The 16,704-nt window shown below is 35.8% G+C and overlaps 2 protein-coding genes across 5 annotated transcripts in view; one reads left to right on the forward strand and one right to left on the reverse strand.

Moving 5' to 3' along the window:
• Nucleotides 1-16,704, forward strand: part of EXOC6B (exocyst complex component 6B) — a 590,843-nt gene that overhangs the window by 167,488 nt on the left and 406,651 nt on the right. The gene's annotated exons all lie outside the window — the stretch shown is intronic.
• LOC118543751 (large ribosomal subunit protein eL39-like) lies at nt 16,419-16,606 on the reverse strand. Its single transcript, XM_036104969.2, has one exon. It carries the CDS (start codon nt 16,604-16,606, stop codon nt 16,451-16,453), a length of 156 nt encoding a protein of 51 aa, XP_035960862.1. The 3' UTR covers nt 16,419-16,450.

A 16,704-nucleotide genomic window follows, 5' to 3' on the forward strand; every position in this document is an offset into this window, starting at 1 on the left:
CATAGGACCTTCCAGTGTTGTTTTTTAGTTGCCTCTTTCCTTGTCTGAGTTAACCCATTAGACTCTGCCCTCAGACAGTAGGGATCAGTGCCTAGTATGGAGTGGGAGCTTCAGAAATAATTGTTGATGACTGAGTGAATGAATGGATGAAAAATGAAACATGAAGATGAGATGTAGAGATGCACTGATGTAATGGGCACTAAGTATAACTCATGTAATGTGTTCTGATTAGACTGGAATTCTCTTTACTTTGTGTTCTACCAGAAGATAAAACCCTTGGAAAGGATTTGGAAGAGAATTACTCTGATGATTAAAGAGCTAGAAAGTAGAACCAATGAGGCAAAATTAAAGGAATTGGGAGGAGTATAAGTAGCCTGAAAGTTGGTAGGATGATCTAATAGCTATCTTTAAGTATATGCATGCACAGTTAATTTTCTAAGAATATTGATCAACTATCCTCCACCATTTCAAGAGGAAAAATAATTTGATACTATAGCAGAATTTAAATTCAATATATGGAGGAAAATTTAATGACTGCCAATAAATTCTGGAAGTACTTACTATGTGAGACAATAGGAAGTGCCAATTTTTTTTTTTGTTTTAATTTGCAAAAAAACCTTGTAAATAAGAAGTATTGTAAAGAAAATAAATAAAGGTCGTTTCTGATGTTAATTTTGTCAGTCAATAAAATAGAGGTAGTTGTCGTGCCTCAGATACTAAATGGATTTAAAACTAAATTTTCTCTTCTGAAAGAGCTTTTCAGAATTGAATATTGTTGGTTGATAAGTGAATCATTTTCTGACTAATCTCTAGGTAGCCTCACCAGTTTCCTTTCAAAATCTAAGAAACTGTAGCCTTAATTTATGGAGAAAATACTGTCAAAATCTGAGATGTTAATAATCAATATACAGAGAGCTATTTTGGAGGTAACATGAGCCTAGGAATGTTGACTTGAATGAGTGATGTGTATCCTATATAATCAGCAGAATGTAAGGTTTAGCTTTCTCTGCAGCTGCAGGAGACATATTTAATTAATACTGAAGCAATTATCTTGACAAGTAAATCAAACTCAATTAGATCTCAATTAGAACACTAACATTTTCTCAAATATTGTATGGTTGCCAGATGGTTACACTTTTTTTTTTTAACCCACTGTCCTGCTGCCCGCCCCCCTGCTTTTTAAAAGATTGCTTTCCAGCTACTATGTTTATTAGGTATAATCACTCAGTTTTGTTTTCTTATTTTGGGGAAGAAATTTGAAATTTAATATGATATATATCAGAATTCTCTTACCTGGCAATGTATGGTTTTGTTTTATAGAAATTTGGAAAAGTAACATATGTTGACTCATTTGTAAAATGGATAAATTACAAAGTAGAGATTGTGGATCATTTAGAAGAGACTTTTAAAAGGTATTTAATTCTTACCCTTGCCAGAGGCAGCCCAAATTACACCCGAATCTATATATATCATTGTATCAAACTTATATTTTGTCTTCAAGTAGAATGAAAGTGTTGAATTTTTTAGTTGTAATAAGTGTAGATATTCCAATTAGATACCTTAATATTCACTAAATAAATTATTGTAACGTCTTCTACTAATCAATTAGTTATTCTTGGAGGTTCTTTAGAGGTTTTCCTTTCAAGTGCCTTTTCAAAGGTCAATTAAATTTGTATCAATTTAGGTCTAGCTACTTCATTTTGGTATTAAATGTAATTTTTTGCATCTTATTTGGTTGTTCATTCACCGATAAAGGTGGAGGATAGTGTAGTAGAGGCAGTATTGAATTGTGGATTAGAACTGTAGTCTTTGTGGGTGAGACTACTTGAATTTTGAGTCCTGGCTCTACACTTTCTAAGAGTGAGGCTTTGGGTGAGGAATTTAACTTCTAGAATTTACAGTTTAAGGTAAAAAACCTAACTCAAATTGTAGTTGAAGGTTTAAAGCAGATAAAGTATAGATAGTGTTTAGTATAATTCCTGGTACACAGTAACATTCAGTTAAAAATTGGCTGTTGTTTTGTTGTTATTCATTTACTTAGTCATTGATTTTATTCAATTCACTTTTCAGTGAATACTTGAATAATACTACTCTTCAGATAACCTTAATTTTTAAAAAGAAATTTTTAAAAAAATTTATTTATTTGACAGAGGAGACAGCGAGAGAGGGAACACAAGCAGGGGGAGTGGGAGAGGGAGAAGCAGGCTTCCCACAGAGCAGGGAGCCTGATGGAGGGCTCGATCCCAGGACCCTGGGATCATGACCTGAGCCGAAGGCAGACCCTTAATGACTGAGCCACTCAGGCATCCCAGATAACCTTAATTTTTAAGGATTCAGGATTTTACTGCTTGGCATATGTATAACATTTTCAGGAGAGATGAAATAGTCTCCTAAATTATTTTGTTTCCATTTGTCTCCGTTCTCCAAATACTCTACATCGGGTGCTGGCAAATATTTTGTATAAAGGGCAAGAGAGTAAATATAGATAGCAAATATTTTAGGCATTGGGGGCCACATACAGTGTCTGTCATATGTTCTTTTTAAAACTTTTTAAAAAAAGATTTATTTATTTATTTTAGAGAGAGAGAGAGAGAGAGAGCACTTGCGGGAGGGTCAGAGGGAGAGGGAGTAAGAATCTGAAGCAGACTCTGCGCTGAGCGCGGAGTCCCATGCGGGGCTTGATCTTATGACCCTGGGATCACAACCTTAGCCAAGACCAAGAGTTGGACGCTTAACCGACTGAGCCACCCAGGTGTCCCTTAAAAACTTTTTATTTTGAAATAATTCTAGATTTACAGAAAGTTGCAAAGAGGGCTGATATACCCTTCACACACGTCAGTAGTTACGTCTTAGATACTTAAAGTACAATATTAAGACCAGGAAATTGACGTACCTCTGTGTGTGTGTGTGTGTGTGTGTGTGTGTGTGTTTAGTTCTATGTTATTTCAACACATGTGTGTAGATTCCTGTAACTGCCACCTCAGTCTGCAATCAAGATACAGAACTATTGCATTAAGCATAAAAAATTTCTTCATGGGGGCGCCTGGGTGGCTCAGTTGTTAAGCGTCTGCCTTTGGCTCAGGTCATGATCCCAGGGTCCTGGGATCGAGCCCTGCAGCGGGCTCCCTGCTCAGTGGAAAGCCTGCTTCTCCCTCTCCTGCTCCCCCTGCTTGTGTTCCCTCTCTCGCTGTGTCTCTCTCTGTCATATAAATAAATAAAATCTTAAAAAAAAAAAAAAGAATTCCTTCATGCTACCCATTCATAAGTCATGCCCACCTCCTCATCTCACCCATCCCCAACCCCTGGAAACCATTAATCTGTTTCTATTTTTGTTATTTGAAAATGTTATGTGAATAGAATCATCCAGTATGTGACTTTTTGGGGTTGGCTTTTTTCACTTGTTCTTGAGATACATTACTTCATGTTATGGACGTACCACAGTCTGATTATTGTGTGTAGGTTTTCAAGGAATCAGTCCATTTCATCTAAGTTGTCAAGTTTATGTGTGTTGAATTGTATTGTTCCCTTATTAGTCTTTTCGTATTAGCACAGTTTGTGGTGGTATCCCCTGGTTCATTCCTGATTTATGCCTCTTTTTTTTTTTTTTATTATCTTGTTAGAAGTTTGTCAATTTTATTGATATTTTCAAAGAACTACCTTTTTGTTTCATTGATTTTTCTCTATTATTTTTCCTGTTTTCAAGTTAATTGATATGCTTTTATCCTTGTTATTTCCTTTCTTCTGCTTTTTTGGGTTTATTTTGCTCCTTTTGTTTTTTGAGGGTAGGAGCTTAGATTATTGATCTGAGTTTTTTTTCTTCTTTTCTAATGTGTTAATTTACTACTATGAATTTTCCCACTGCTTTAGTTGTGTCCCACAAATTTTGATGTGCTTTATTTACATTTTCATTCAGTTCAGTATATTTTTAACTTTCCTTTGAGACTTTCTCTTGAGTTATGTGTTGTTTAGAAGTGTTTTTGCTTAGTTTCCAAGTGTGTGGGAGATTCATTGTTTTCAAAGCTCACACTGTATGATTTCAGTTCTTTTAAATTGGGAAATGGGAATGGCCCAGAATATGGTCTATCTTAGTATATGTTCTGTAGATACTTGAAAGGAATGGATATTTTGCTGTTATTATGAGGAATATTCTATGAATGTGATCTTGTTGATTGATGGCATTGTTGAGTTCTTCTTTATCCTTGCTGATTTCCTGTTTACTTGTTCTCTCAGTTTTGAGATAGGGGTGTTGAATCTTCAACTATAACTGTGAATTTGTCTATGTCTCCTTTCCATTCTGTCACATGGTCTCCATTGACATTGTGTAGAGGTTCCTTGTTACTGCCTGGTGGGCATTAAAGATCTGGCTCCCTACTCTCCCTTTGCTGACAGCATTTCTAACGGAGGGGAAGAATTAGAGCACCATTATAGGCTGGAGGGAGTGTAAATATCGACTCCTCATTAGGCCTTTGATGAGGTGGTGGTGGATGGGGCTGCATTTTTTTTGTGGTGTTTGGCAGGAGTAGAGTAGTTACTGTGTAAAAGTTTTCTGTCTTGGTAGACTGCCCTTTTGCTGGTCCTTTGGCTAGAGACAGGGAACTTTTTGGACCTTTTTTTGTCTACTTTTGTTGGCTTTTCCATGGTGCTAGCTTCCCTAGTACTCAGTGTGGTATATGAGTCAAAATAAAACCCCGGGAACTCACTGCCATGTTGTTTGTTGGGTCCCGAGGTCCCCAGATGGTCTGCTGCCTTTCCTCCTGCTCTCCGAATGTTTATGTAATGTCTAGAGTTTTTAGCTATACTTAGGTAGAGTAGGAAAAAATACACCTATTTTTCTGGACGTTGAAGTTCGCTTTTTGTTTTGTTTTTTTATTAGTTTATTTTTCTAAGACTTTTTAAAAGAGCAGTTTTAGGTTCACAGCAAAATTGAGAGAAAAGTACAGAGATTTCCCATATACTCCCTACCCTCACACATGCATAGTCACCCCCATTATCAGAATCCCACATGAGAGTAGTACCTTTGGTATAATTGATGAACATATATTAACACATAATCACCCAAAGTCCTTAGTTTACAGTGTGGTTCACTCTTGGTGTTGTATAGTCTATGGGTTTGGACAAATGTATAATGACAAATATCTATCGTTATAGTATATCGTACAGAGTATTTTCACTGCCCTAGAAGTCCTCTGCTTATTTACCCCCTCTCACCCACCCAACCCCTGCAACTGCTGGTCTTTTGTTGTCTCCATGGTTCTGCCTTTTCTGGAATGTCCTGTAGCTGTAGTCATAAAGATGTAGTCTTTTCAGATTGGTTGTTTTAACTTAGTCATGTGCATCTAAGGTTCCTCCATGTTTTTTCATGGCTTGATAGCTCATTTCCTTTTAGTGTTCAATAATACTCCATTGTCTGAAAGTATCACAGTGTATTTACCTATTTGGTTGCTTTCAAGTCTTGGCAATGATGAATAAAGCTGCTGTAGGGTGCCTGGGTGGCTCAGTCGTTAAGCGTCTGCCTTCGGCTCAGGTCAAGATCCCAGGGTCCTGGGATCGAGCCCCACATCGGGCTTCCTGCTCAGCGGGAGGCCTGCTTCTCCCTCTCCCACTCCCCCTGCTTGTGTTCCCTCTCTCGCTGTGTCTCTCTCTGTAAAATAAATAAATAAAATATTAAAAAAAAATAAAGCTGCTGTAAACACTTATGTGCAGGTTTTTGTGTGGATATAAGTTTTCAACTCCATTGAGTAGGTACCAAGGAGCACATGGTAAGAGTATGTTTAGTTTCATAAGAAAGCGCCAAACTGTCTTCCAAAGTGGCTGTACCATCTTGCATTAACACTGGTAATGAATGAAAGTTTCTGTTGCTCCACATCTTCGTAAGTATTTGGTGTTACCAGTGTTTGGGGCATCCTAGTAGGTGTATAGTGGTATCTTATTTTGTAGTTTTTTTCTTATTTTTTGTACAATCCTTAAAAATGTTAAAAAACATTCTTAGCTCAAGGACTCTACAAAAACAGGCTATGGAGTGGATTTGGGTCATGGGCTGTAGTTTGCCAACATGATAGCCTGGATCTTTTTACTCTTATCTTCAGTCTCTGGGTTGTTCAGTGTGCTGCAGCCACTGGCTTTTTTTTTTTTTAAACTTTCCAACTCTTTTTTTGTCTTTGAATCTTCACACATGCACTTTCTTTCATCTGTATCATTCTTATCTCCATTGTCACCCTAGATATCTCCGGTTTATCCTTTAGATTTCAGCTTACATATCATCTTTTCAAAGGCAACTTTCTTGGCCCTTAGCAATCTTAAGTTAGATCCCTTATGCTACTTCATAACACTGTCAACTTTTCTTTTATAGTACTTATAACAGTGTTATTCTAAATTTATAAGTGTGACTATTTAAAGTTTATTTTTATTCTCACAAAATTTTAAGTTTTTTAATGGAACAAATTCTGTTTTGTTTACTAGCTTATAATGCCCTAGAACAATATTTCAATGCTTAACACAGTAGTTGACACTTCAGTAGTTTTATTAAGGGGAAGTTAAAACTTTAATATGAATGAGCTCCAAGATACTGTCCTAGGTGTTTTACCTCTGTTTGCTAATTAAATATTAATATAAATCTGTAAGGGGCACCTGGGTAGCTCAGTCAGTTAAGTGTCTGCCTTTGGGTCAGGTCATGATCCCAGGGTCCTGGGATCGAGCCCCACATCGGGCTCCCTGCTCCCCGGGAAGCCTGCTTCTCCCTCTCCCTCTGCTGCTCCCCCTGCTAGTGCGCTCTCTGTCAAGTAAATAAATAAAATCTTTAAAATATATATAAATCTGTAAGACAGATATTGTTACTCCTTTTTTTTTTTTTATTTAAAGATTTTACTTATTTATTTGACATAGAGAGACACAGCAAGAGAGGGAACACAAGCAGGGGGAGCGGGAGAGGGAGAAGCAGGCTTCCCGCGGAGCAGGGAGCCTGATGCGGGGCTCGATCCTAGGACTCTGGGATCATGACCCGAGCCGAAGGTAGACGCTTAACGACTGAGCCACCCAGGCGCCCCTTGTTATTCCTTTTTATAGGGGAGGGTGTTGGAGCTCTAAGAGCTAAATAATTTGTTTAAGTTTGGAGGGGTAAAAAGGACCAGACTCAGGTAGCAGTCTGAATCCAAACTTCATTTTGTTTTAACTATACCAGTGGTTCTCACCAAGGCCTCAGAATCTTGATGGCAATAGGAGATGGGGAAGTGATATTAAAACAACAACAACAATACAAACACTATATGATCCTACCTAGTTCTTTCCCCAGTTCAGGGGCATGAAAACAGGTGGCCAGGAATATGCTCCTATATTTAGAATCCCTGCACCTCCACCTGCTGGCAGATAGAGTACTTTTTGTTAAGGGCCTTAATATTTGGTGTGAGAGACAAATTTTGTGCTTGGTAATTTGCTGTTGAGCTAATAAGCTAATAAGTCAGAATTAAATAAATGCTGTAATATAAAAATTTAAAAAGATGCATCAATGGATATACTCAGGAGGGAACAGTTTATTCCAGCAGGACAGTTTAAAGAAGTCAGTTTGTATCTCATTCCCATCATTGGGAAACCAATGTGTAAATCAAGAAGTTGGTATCTGGGACTTAATTCCTGGGGGGCCAGTTATTGTAATTTCTTATCAGATGTAATATTGGGTACTCAGAAGTAGAGCGTAAACTAAGTAGAATGTAAGAGATTACCATTATTTAATATTTGCTTACTTTTCTCTAGAATTTTTGTTTTCATGGTGCTACTTTGAAAAACACATTCTTAAGTGTACTGTATATACAGTTGTTTATCTTATTTTATACATTTACTTATAAGTATTTTCATGTTATATATTCTGTGTAAATGTCTCTTTTAAGGAATATATTAATCTAGAGAGTCATTATGCTATATGTTAATCAATTATTTTTACTAAATAATGGATATTTAGATTATTTCCAGGCTTTAAAAAAATATTAAAACACCAACTATGTGCCCGTAGAGTTTTCCATATTAAAATCATTTAAGATAGATTCTCTGAGAAATGAAATTATTGAGTTAAAGAATATAAATATCTTTAAGGCTCTTGCTACATGTTAAAAATTTTTTTTTCCAAATTGATTTTTCACATCTTACTGATACTTTCATAGAGATTCTGTTTTGTTGTACTCTTGCTGGTTAGAATGTATTCTTATTTTCTTCAGTTTCCTAAAATTTAACAGGCATTGTTTTATTTTGCATTTCTCTAATCACTAGTAAGACCAAAAACATTTTAGCATGTGTTTATCCACTAGATATATTTTCTCTTTTGTGAATTGTGTGCTCATTTCCGTTGTTCATTCTTCTATTCTATTGGGAGGTAATGGCCTAGGTTTATTTCTTTCTTTTCCTTTTTTTTTTTTTTTTTTTTGGTTAAATCGTCCAATTGTATCCACTCCAATATATTATCTTCTATTCTTTCTCCTTTGTGATTTATTGTTGTTTTTTGTTTGGATATTTATATTTGATCTTGTTTTTTTTTGTTGTTGTTTTTGTGTTTAATGGCTTGTGTGTTTTTTCCCTTAATTTAAATCTTTAATACATCTGGAATTTATTTTAGTATATGGTATGTTATAAAAATCTAAATTGCTTCCCAAGTTGGCATCACCATGGATTGGCTAATCCTTGTATTCTGTTATGAATTTGCCTCCTGCACATGCCCATGTGCTTGTACATTATCTTTTACAGGTTTGATGTCAGAGTTAAACATTATGATTGGATGTAGTGATGGAATGGAGTAGTAGGAGTTCTATATAGTAGTGATGTGGGATTATGGGTAATTTAGCTTTGACTCATTTAAGTTACATTGTTTTACACACACACAAAGATATACATATATGTACATACATCTGTAAATACAAACACATACAATTCTTTCCTCTAGAACTGTGAAGGAATATTAACTATGCCTTATTGCCTGTCCACACTGTGATATATTTTCCTTTCTAAGTAAAAGTTAATTTTTGTGGGATGTTCTGATTAGTGGTGGTAATGCAAAGTCATGGTGAATGTGCTGTTACGTAGTTTCCTATGTTAGGACGTCACTTTGGGATTATTTAGTTTAGTTTGGTGATTTGATACGGTGCCAGTGTTTCTCCATTAGGGTTGACTACTGTAACATTATTACTCATATTGCTACCTCCTCCTGAGATTTGCACTTGAACATTAGAATTTTTTTTCCAGGACAAAAATACAGTTAATATGCTTTAGGATTGCCATTTTTCCTACTGTAATTGTTTAATTAGCTAGCTTGGGAGTTCTTTTACTTAACTTGAAAAGTAATCCTATATTTCCTAACTTCTGGTAGCATTATTGCTTTAAAAAATATAAAAAGTTTTATTTTGTTTTCTGTTTAGAAAAATATGTACGCATTTACTGTACAATACAGAAAGGTATATAGGAGTTTGATCTCCATATGAGATTCCAGAGGTCACAGTGGAAGGGTTGGGGAAAGAGGTCTTGAACGTGGATAGGACTAGGTCTTATTTGGACGGATGTTGCCTATTCAGTTAACCCGAGGAATTAAGCAGGTATATAAATGAGCATAGTAAGGCCTACTATTCAGTTCTAGCTGATTATTTTCGTATTTTTTATTATTTCCATTATTACCAGCCTTAATTTTTTTCCCCCAAGAGATGTTGGAAACCTGGATTTTGGTATGAATTCTAATTATTGGCAGGTCACACATTTGTGATTGCTCACTTAGGAGATCTACAGAGCATGTGGGGATGAGTCTGGAGGATGAGGGATGATTCAAGAGGGTTAGGCCTCAATCACTGATGTGAGGCATGATAGATTAGTCCCTGAAACTTATAAAAGGATGGTGGGTAACCAGATCTCTTGCTCTGTCCATAATATTCTTTCTGCATTTATTGGCTGTTTGAGGCTTGGCGTGATGTAATGATATCCATGACTAATGGTACTTCGAAAGGCTTGCAGTCTGGTGAGTATTAAAGACAAGTAAAGAAGAAATTATAATAAAGTACAGTGAATGTTATAATAGGGCAAGTACAGAGTAGTTTTGAATCCTAGGAGAGGGATAGCTAACCCAGGAAAACCTCCCATAAAAAGTGGTGTATCAGCTGAGACAAAAGAGTCTGATGAAGGTGGCTTGGAAGGTGGGTCATGTTGTGGGTAGAGACAAAGTTTGCAAAGGCCTGAAGGCTAGAGAGGATGGTGCATTTAGGAATTGGAAAATAATTCACTTCTTGTAACTATTTCTTAGTTTTAACATTGTTTATATCGTTGACATCTTAGTCACTGTTTATACACAGTGAAGGATGATGAATTGAGTAAAAAGATGAATAAATAGATAACTGATTGAATATAAAGTACAGTGATAAATGAATCAGTGAGGAGAGACAATTGCTGCCCTTGCTGCTCTTTATGTTGAGTGTTAGCTTTTTCATTGAATAAAAATGTTATTGTATGTTTATTATATGTATTATATTTCTGATTACTAGCTAATGGGTAGAATCAATGAATCAAGATTCTGATGGGTCTCTACAGGGTGATGCATTGGCTTTATCCAATAAAATTTTATCTTGAGTATAGTACACTGCTCTTAAATCTAAAATAACTGTTAAGTACAAGATGGGAAAAATTTATAAGCTGTGTGTGTGTGTGTGTGTGTGTGTGTTTGTATGTATGTGTGTGTGTGTATGTGTGTGTGTATGTAGGAAGGCACTGCAACGTGGTCATTCAAAAAGCCAAGGCTGCATGAATAGTTTAGTACTGGATGAAGGAGATGATCATTCCATTCTGTTTTGTTTGGAACATACCTGGAATGTTATTTTCAGCTTTTGGAGCCACACTTTAATAGGCTATAAGTGAAGCAGAACATCTTCAGGGGAAAGGAAATAGAGTAGCTGTCCAACAAAACACTGTTGCCTATGACGAGAGTTGAAGGAGTAAAATATGTTTTTTAATCTGGAAAACAGAGAATTTTGGGGGGCCATTGATACAGCTTTATATTTTAAAAGGGTTAAACACGGAAAATTGGTTAGAATTGTAATGTTTTAGCACCAAGAGTAAGCATTATATCAAATGGGTAGAAGCTTTGGGGTTGGGGAAAGATTAGGGTACAGGAAGAAGAAAGCAGAGGGATGGGAACAACATTCCATACTCTACATGTGACTCCATATGTATTATTTAATCTTATAACATTCAATACAGTAAATATTATTTTGAAAATAATTGAATTTTCTATAAAAATGTTTTAAAAATAGTAAATATTTATAAAAATTTGCTAATTCCACATTTGCTTAAAACTGCATTTAAAGGCTAATCTTCTACTTTAAATGGCTTCTACATCCTGCATGTAGAAAACTAGCAAAGAATAACAAATGCATCTACGAGAGTTCATGTATTATAAAAATATCACAAGAAAGGAGGAACAAAGGAATCTCAACCTTCTATATACTACATTTTTGTGTTTCTTGTGAGTGGATTTTCCAACCTTGTAATTTTCTGAATACAAGGACCTAAAGCATCAGGGATACACTATATCATCTTCTCTGCAGAAAAAAAAGAGAGAAAAAAAAAAGAGGGAGGGAGAGAGAGAGATTTGTGAAAATGATAGGCTTATGCCAGGTTTCTGCAGAACACTTGCTTCTAAGGTGGCCACATTATGTATGACAACTGATTACCGTAAGCACAAACAACCAGCACTTTTCATTAATTCATGTAAGAGCTTTTACGAGTAATTTTATTGTTTCCTTTGAATATAAAAATATATTTTCTACTTGAAGCTAACTCCATCAAAAAGCTTTTCAACCTCAGGAATGGTTTCTGTGGATGGAACACTGGTTGTGTAAGAGTGTACAGCATAGTTTGTTAAATTACAAAGGTTCTACTCTGTGAGCGGCAAGTCATGATACAGTTGGGCAGGGATCTGTGATGTGGCACCAGTAAGGGGAGCACTGCTGAAATGGAGAGTGTTCTTAATATGTACATTTGCAGGGGCTTAGACTCAATTAGGGAAGGAATTTGGTTTGCAGTTTGCCCTGACTTCTAGTAACCTGAGAAGCAGAGATGAAGAAAGGAACAATTTTGCATGCAGAACAGCTTTCAGAACAGCTAAAGAAAAACAAGACACTGATTTTCCATTTTGCTTACTAAAAGCCTGTGCATGGATTCTGCTTCCATTCCCTGTCTTCATAATGGCTCAGAGGGCAGTCTTTCCTCACTCAAGTTACTCAGGTATTCATCTGAATCTGCTCTCCTCCTTAAATCTTCAACTAGTCCACCCTCTGCAATAGAATACTCAGTCAAACTCATTAAACAGAGATTAAAGTTGCTTCTGAATACTAGCATCTATCCAATATGACATAGGTCAGAATAATCTTAATTAACATTATTGCCCAGTGGGGATCAAACTTCAGCCCACAGCATAAGATTAGTACACCTTAGATTGTGAATAAGCATATTTAAAAATAACATAAAAATAATATAAAAACTAAAAAGGGTTTCACTCTCATTTTTGTAGATTATAGGGTATTGGGGAAGAAAATGCTCCCCTTTCTCATACATAACGATGTCTAGTAGTATGTGTAAAATATTGTGCCAGTTAGATGCCAAAAAATTATGAAAAAGTCATGATGTTGTCTTTAATATTACAGTGTAAATAGGAAGACAAAACTATTACACATAGAAACTACAGTGGTGGTATATAAACAGCAAATATTATAGGCATTGCATAGTAAAGGTTATCAGAACAGGGAGAGATCACTCACTGTTGGTGGGATAGTCAAAGATAGCTAAATAAGAGAATTCACAGAATCTCACAGTTTGAATCCTCTTGTCAAGTAACCCATGTAGGGATTGACTAGTCTACAGTCAGACACCTAAAAATGGGAAATTTAACATTTTTTGGATGGGGCTAAATCTAAAATTTTTCTTAATTTAGATTTGAGAGCTTTTATGCTAGCTATTTATTGCTTTATGAGGAACTTTAAATACTATTAGGAGTCCTTGTTATTCTCCTTTTGATCACCATTTAGTGTCTGTTCTCTTTTTTTTTTAATTTTTAAATATTTTTTTAAATTTTATTTTATTATGTTATGTTAATCACCATACATTACATCATTAGTTTTTGATGTTCTCTTCTTGATGGATCCAGCCAGATGAATATTGAAAGAGCCATTCATTTCTATTGTTGAATGTGAGTTAGCCTACAAGAATGAATTTAGGATAGTGTTATATTTTGTCATTTCTTACTCTTTAAGTGAAAAAAATGTGTGTTTTGGAATTTTTATTTTTTTCTAGATTTGGTGAGGCATTCTGTGAGATTGGGGAAAATGTCGCTTTAAATTCCTTGATTTATGCGGTAGTCCTGAAAAAGGAAAGGAAAAGCTACTGTTAAATTCTGAATGAGGGTGAGTTCAGAAGGGAGGGATAGATGAGTAGAAACTTTGAAGGGTAGCCAGAACATATAAGTTTAGTCTCTTTGAAACCATGGAAAAGTTATAGTTTTGTAAAAACCACAGTAAATTTAATTGAAAACCATTGTGTAGTGTAAACAATGACCAAATGTGAATTGGAGGTGAAGTTCCTGAAGTTAGATTTGTAATGTATCTGTTGTGGTGGTCTTGTAGCAATGGAAAGAGAATAGGAATATCCTTGGATATTTATACAATTCAGTGAAAGACCAACAGTCCTGAGAGAATGCATGACATTTGGGATCTTGAAGAATAGTGCAGGAATTTGGTGGTAATTGGTATGGCCTGGAGCCTTTCTTGGCACATGCTAGCAAATTTTGGAAAAAAAGTTCTCTTCCAGATGTGTTCATGGAAGAGTTTCTCATGAGTTGCTGGAATGAGGACAATAGGGGAAACAAGAAACTGATGTTTCCTTGCCATCCTTATGGACAGGCAAGAGGGCCAGTCCTCCTCCAGAGACTGGCAATAAATTTTGTATGAGGGATAACTGAGAGCAGTGATCCTAGCAGAGCTGTCTTTAGGGCTCTGGACATGTGTTTGACTATGTAATTATAGACAAACGTGAAAAGACTGTTTTAGTTTCACTTGGAATTTTTTAAGTGAACAAATGTTACATAGTATCAAAAGTCTTTTTATGTCTCTTTTTATATGAAATAAAAACTATTATATTCTTGAGCATGGGAAAAGATAATGGAAAGACAGACCACCAGGCTGTTATCGTTGATTAGTAGGTAGAAGAGTGCAGTGATTAATACTGTGTGGACTGAGGCCAGTCTGTTTCAAATCCCAACTCTGTCACAGTATGTGTGACCTTGAGAAGCTGCCTAACTTCTTGCTGTCTATTTCTTCTTTCATAGTGTTGATAGGAAAATTAAATAAGGTAATATGTGTAAAGTACTTAGAATGGCAAATGGCAGGTACTACATAAATGCTTTTAAAAATAAAATACAGTAAAATAAGATCCTCTGATCTTGATCTAATGGGAAAAAATACAGAAAGTTACTCTTTGTATTTTATTCTTCATTTCTACTGAGGACTGAAAACAGTATATAGGTTAAACTTCTCTGTTAGCATTTAGTTTTGGTTATTGACTACAGAAGTGTAACTGGAAAACATTTCCTTATATATTCAGAAATAGAACTAAACATCAGCAGTATTCCAATAAAAAATTACAATCATTCACCAGTTCATTTAGTCCTCTCTCATTAATTCTTGTTCTGCTTCATCTTGGGTTATCAGTCTCATGAACTCATCTGCTTTCAACTGTTCTAGAAATCCTTACTTATTCTACTAGCATTGCCTCAAAGTTGTTAAGTGATACATCAGAGTCCTGTACTCAAAAGGACCTGCCAAAGTCCTTTTCCAAAGGGTTCTGAGATTTCTTTGTTGAAGATGAAGCATTCCAGCCTGTAGCTGATTGCAGGTATTTTCAGGGAAACATCAGAAAAATATCTGTAGGTGACAAAAGATTTAAATTGGCTGTGTTTGACTTACTTTAAAAGTGGAATATCTAATGAGGGTTTATTATGATAATAAGGTACCTAGAATTTGGTTGTTTCTGTGGCATGGAAAACATAAAAGTCAATTAAAAATTTTTAATAAATATTTAGTCTAAAATCATATTGATTACCTGTATTTCCAAAGAAAAGTGCATATTGCCTCTAATTCATAAAAATGGACACAGTCTTTACAGATAAAAATATCTTCAGATATCACACAATAATCCTGACATAATATATCACAAAATATATCAAGTAAAGAGATTCTATAGGTCTGGAGTTGGTCCTAAACATCTTTATATTAATAAAATTGAGTGGATAAGTGATGTGAATCCCTAGGTGAAAACCACTGTTCTGGAAGATTTAACTTAAAGAAGTAGAGTCGTGGCCAAGTTAACACTTTAAACAATAACTGAAATTATGATGGATGACACTGTACTACTATCTAATGTCAGGCAAAGCGGCACCAAGACTCTGATAAATGGATACCTATCATGGACAGCGAGGACATTACAGTTTTCTTGGATCTTCTTATATAGCATACAATTTCTGAAACACCACATTTTCCAGATTTAATCTAGGGAAGGCTACGCATCTCTTCTGATTTGCTAACTCATCAATAATAACCTATCAACTAAACCTAAGTATTTCTAGCAAGGTAAAAGAACAAGTCCTTTGTGATTTTCCAGGGTCCTTCACGGAAATCTCAAAGATAGTTCTGTGTGCAAAAGATATCATTTAGGGTTCAATTTTAGGAAGGCAAAATATCAAAGGTTGTTAAGAGATTTGAATACTTAAAGGTTCATGGTTACAGGGAAGTAATATTTGATTATCTATTTAATCAAAGCAACAATAAAGATTTTAAAAGCAAAAATAGGAGGGAACATGATTCTAAAGAAACCTCTCTTCTAATGAGAGATGTTTGTTTTCTTAAATAATCAAGGACATAATAAAGTCAACATAAACCATAGAAATCTTTTTTTTTTAAGATTTTATTTATTTATTTGAGAAAGAGCGAGCATGAGTGGGGGGAGGGGCAGAGGGACAAGCAGACACCCTGCTCAGCAGGGAGCCTGATCCCAAGACCCCGAGATCACGACCTGAGCCTAAGGCACTGAGCCACCCAGGCAGCCCCCTAGCCACACTTTACATACTTGGTTGTCAAGGGACATTTCTATGACTGCAGAAAGTTCTGTCTGACATGCTATGCATGATCTGACAGGAGGGGGAATTCAGTACTTCACAAATCAGAAACACAATAGCAGTAGAGCCGAAAGGTCTCACATTTATTACTGAACCAACCTACTGGTGCAGAGGCATAGTAACAGAGAAAAATCATTTCCCTGATAAAACATGTCTATGGCCAGTTGGGAAGGATGTTTACAAAGTGATAGGATAGAACCCATGATTTTCATGCAGCTTAATTAAATATGTGGTGCCAATTAGGTGTGTCATCTCATGATGTGTGACGCCTTACAGACCCAGCTTGGTTCTTCTCCAGTGCCTCCTTTTGGAGTTGTACCTGATTTTATTACCAGTTTTCACCTGAATCCACTGGGGAATGGGATGATTCTGCTTTTGTTTCTTGGCCAGGAATTGATTGATTCTGAAAGTCATGGGAGAAGACATGGCGAGAAACAGCCAGCCATACAGAGCAGGATGGGTGGCGAAAAAGAGGAAAGTTTTTTGATTAAGGTACAGAATCTTAGCTCTTTGGGCAGACTACA

This window comes from Halichoerus grypus, chromosome 10, assembly GCF_964656455.1.
Source record: "Halichoerus grypus chromosome 10, mHalGry1.hap1.1, whole genome shotgun sequence".
Classification (NCBI taxonomy): Eukaryota; Metazoa; Chordata; class Mammalia; order Carnivora; family Phocidae; genus Halichoerus; species Halichoerus grypus.